We start from the raw sequence: 3,573 nt of genomic DNA, 5'->3' as shown, positions 1-3,573 counted from the left end.
AATGAACACTTGTGCGTCATGTTTCATGTTTCTGGACTTCAGTCAATCTCATTTCTGTTCTGTTAGTATTGTCTGGTACAGCCCACCCATTCCCTCCCAAAACCCCTCTCTTCGAAAGAATTACCTACATATGAAGATGGATCAATTTCACCTCAAGACCGTAAAGAAATCCAAAGGTTCAAGTAATCTCATAAATGAACACTTGTGCGTCATGTTTCATGTTTCTGGACTTCAGTCAATCTCATTTCTGTTCTGTTAGTATTGTCTGGTACAGCCCACCCATTCCCTCCCAAAACCCCTCTCTTCGAAAGAATTACCTACATATGAAGATGGATCAATTTCACCTCAAGACCGTAAAGAAATCCACCCTTACCTTTAACTGATGTTCGAACTTCTTCCAATGTTACCCAGGTGCCCACTGATTACTTATCCATTCAGTTCAGCTGAATGGAGTTAATTGTTGTGTTACAAAAAAAGTAACTTTAAGGCAAAAACCTAGACCATGCATCCTAGTGTTTTGATAATTTTAGCACTCCAAAGGATTGATCAAATGTATAGCCAAAGGTGGATATCCCAAGGCCGCGATCTCAGCCGTTTTGAGTCCGTTACAAAACGGGAGTGAACCCGTGACGACTTTGAAGCCCACAAAACACGAGTTCAAAACGGCATTTGCCGAGCGGACAATTGTATTTGAGGGTCCATTCCAAGTCCCAAACATCAAGGAAGGGGATGAACTTCATTTTGTTTGCGTAGGTGAACAAATTCGAAATGGTGTTCGTGAGTACCTTGTCACGGATGGAACAAAGCTCTCAGGAGACATCCGATCACGTCTTTTGGGCGCAACCTCCGTATCACCACAAGCAGAAACAGCGACCACAACAACAACAAAAACTTCCACGACGACGACGACGAAGACGATGAAAAAGAAGTCCAAGACGAAGCAAAGAGCTCAAATCGAAAATCTTACACCTCCTAACATAACCAGAACCGAGGGGTCAAAGGTAAAGAAATTCACTCCTTGTCTGTCGAATATGATATCTATCATCATTCATAGCATTGTTGCTCAAGAAGAAACTGCCTTTCACAAGTTATATTCAACGTCTCAAACAAGAACCTTTCATACTTTTAGAAATGGATTCACAATCAAGAAGAAAAGTTTATTTGCCAAGCACTTACATCAAGTCCCGATAGTCCGTTAAAAGGCTTAATTTTTGAGGGCCAAACCAATGTCGGTCAATTAAAGGCATTAAAAAGACAGAGTCAAAGACGGGGAGATGTGTACCAAGTGACCACTGTTTTTCGTTACATCGTCGATCGCAAAGATGAAAACAGGCATGTTTTGTGCACCGTCGTCCACAAGGATGAAAGAAGTAATGTTCTCACACCCTCGAATCGAATGGAGTCGAATCGAATTGCCATCGAAGAGGTCAATTTTCCACCAAGTTCGAACTCAATTGGTCAATCGAGTATTGGATTGGAAAATATTTCATTCACCGTTCTCGCCAATCCAGGTCCAAGATCAGACCAGATCCATCTTTTGACTTGCTTTGATTCGGAGTGTCAGGATGAAAAAGAGTAAGGGCGGTTTTACACTAGGATGGCAAACCGAGATTGAATTCGGTTTCAGGATTGAAGTAGGACTAGTGTTGTTTGAGGTTAACGCGAATTTTTGGTGCATGAGTCTTTTTGTTCGACTTGAGTACGGTGAAAGACTGGAGTCCTCTGCTGGACTCAAGTCTTTTTCCGAACTCGCCTCAACCACTAGTCCTATTTCAATCCTCGAACCGAATTCAATCTCGGTTTTCCATCCTTGTGTAAAGCCGCCCTAAGAGATACTAAATGGTTAATTCCCACACATAAGCACAATTTGTTCCACGTTCTTTGATTCGCTCCCATAAAAAGCCACTTTTCATTTTTCTTCTTTGCCATGAAAACGTTGAATATCCTGAAACCATTTGACTACACCATACTTGTACCCCATTTTTCGGATGCGTCCCATGTCAAGATCCCAAACGTACCTTTTGACAGTCAAAAAACACATGACTTGAAAAAAAAATACTTACTTGTTCATCTGCAAACCGACAGAAATATGTCAAAGGTTGGCTTGCCCTTTCTCAGCCAAGACATGTTGGTTTCTAGTTTTAGTTTCGAAGAGCTTCCCACCGCTAAGCCTTTGGGTAATGCATCTGAAAATGAGGAACACCTTATGGACCATCATGATGCCATTTCTACGTAAAGACTTTCCTCCCGAAACGACAAAGTTGCATGTTATAGTCAAGAATGATTACGGCTCTTTGGAGAAAAACATTCCTTGGCCAAACAACATGATGGGACTATCACAATGGCTGAAGTTTACCTGGATACTTGTCCCAGTCAGCTTTGTTTTGGTCTTTTTGGTGATTGCTATGTAAGTTTTCAAACCCAGAGAAAATTAGCTGACACATGAAATCATTAAATTTACGTTCGTAATTCTTTTTTTGAAGAGTGATTTGTCAGAAGGTTGGAATTGGTTCATCTCACAAATCGCCAAGCTATACCAATATCAGCTCCATGATTGAAAATCATTTATACGAAATACCGTCAAGTAAGTCAAAAACGCTTTGATCTTGATAAAAATAATACCGTAAATTTAACCCACCAATTTTCAGTTAAATAATATGGAGCAGAAATTAATAATCTTGCTTTCCTGATTATAATGCAAAAATTTCGTTAATCTCCAGGCCATATTGTGCCTATGATGGTCTGAACTGAAGAAGTCTGATTTTTTGCCTTTTACTGATTTTTTTGCCAAAAACAAGTGTTTTACGAGAAAAATAACTTGAAAAAGATGCATAAATTTTTAATTTTTAAGAAAGAACTAGATTCTTACAAAATTAACATTGGAAAATAACTGAAAAATACATATTGCAAGCTCAACGTACTTGCAACGTGGATTTTCTATCCCCGCCTTTACATAACTAAGGAAGTTTTTCGTAACCAGGGATAGGCTAATATGGCTGTTTTGAAAGGTTAAAGACTACAGGGCTTCAACCTGAAAACGAGGAGCAGAACAGAGGCAAAAGTCATCAAATTTTTCGAATGTCACTTAATTTGATGTTCCATTCAAGACGTTTTTGGGCCAATTTCATCACAACTCTGAATTTTGACCTGTTTTGTAATTGCTGCACTAAGAAAAAGACGATATATAGCCATTAAAAAATTTTTTGTTCCACTTTAGACAATACATTTTCAAATTGAGCTATGAGAAATAAGACATTTTTGTGCTCATTAGTGACAACTGATTAGATACTAACTAAGGTGCTCAAAATTAAGCATAAAAAGGACCTCAAGATCAAAAATGCCAAAAATATAGCCCAGGATGCAAATAAGGATGCAAATAAACTTCAAAGATGCTTTATATTGTCTTGGCATACTACGGTACGTTAAGAAATTTGTTATGCTTTACACAAATATAGAAATAATAAAAAAAAACTTCAGCCTATGCCAATCTTTCCAAGTGCTCATTGTTTTGTTGTTTATGAAGTTTTGTTTGATAAAATAAGCTCATTTAGCATTTTCAATGGTGTTGTACAA

The 3,573-nt window shown here is 38.3% G+C and overlaps 2 protein-coding genes across 2 annotated transcripts in view; both read left to right on the top strand.

The window, feature by feature from the left end:
• Positions 1-173, top strand: part of LOC131887422 (uncharacterized) — a 10,625-nt gene extending 10,452 nt beyond the window's left edge. The window contains exon 8 of the mRNA XM_059236030.1: positions 67-173. The gene's annotated coding sequence lies outside the window, so the exon portion shown is untranslated. The remainder of the gene's footprint in view (positions 1-66) is intronic.
• A 4-nt stretch (positions 174-177) lies between these two features.
• Positions 178-2,636, top strand: LOC131887427 (uncharacterized). Its single transcript, XM_059236033.1, has 4 exons — positions 178-1,001; positions 1,130-1,575; positions 2,140-2,407; positions 2,484-2,636. Exons 1-3 carry the CDS (start codon positions 918-920, stop codon positions 2,234-2,236), a joined length of 627 nt encoding a protein of 208 aa, XP_059092016.1. The 5' UTR covers positions 178-917; the 3' UTR covers positions 2,237-2,407; positions 2,484-2,636.
• The last annotated feature ends 937 nt before the right edge of the window (positions 2,637-3,573 follow it).

This window comes from Tigriopus californicus, chromosome 9, assembly GCF_007210705.1.
Source record: "Tigriopus californicus strain San Diego chromosome 9, Tcal_SD_v2.1, whole genome shotgun sequence".
NCBI classification, from domain to species: domain Eukaryota; kingdom Metazoa; phylum Arthropoda; class Copepoda; order Harpacticoida; family Harpacticidae; genus Tigriopus; species Tigriopus californicus.
This window is presented reverse-complemented; position numbering and strand designations above follow the sequence as displayed.

Coding starts and splice junctions, on each gene's coding strand:
- LOC131887427 (XM_059236033.1), top strand. CDS start 918: ATGAAAAAGAAGTCCAAGACGAAGCAAAGAGCTCAAATCGAAAATCTT. Junction 1,002..1,129: donor CCAGAACCGAGGGGTCAAAG/GTAAAGAAATTC, acceptor TCATACTTTTAG/AAATGGATTCACAATCAAGA. Junction 1,576..2,139: donor GAGTGTCAGGATGAAAAAGA/GTAAGGGCGGTT, acceptor GTTGGTTTCTAG/TTTTAGTTTCGAAGAGCTTC.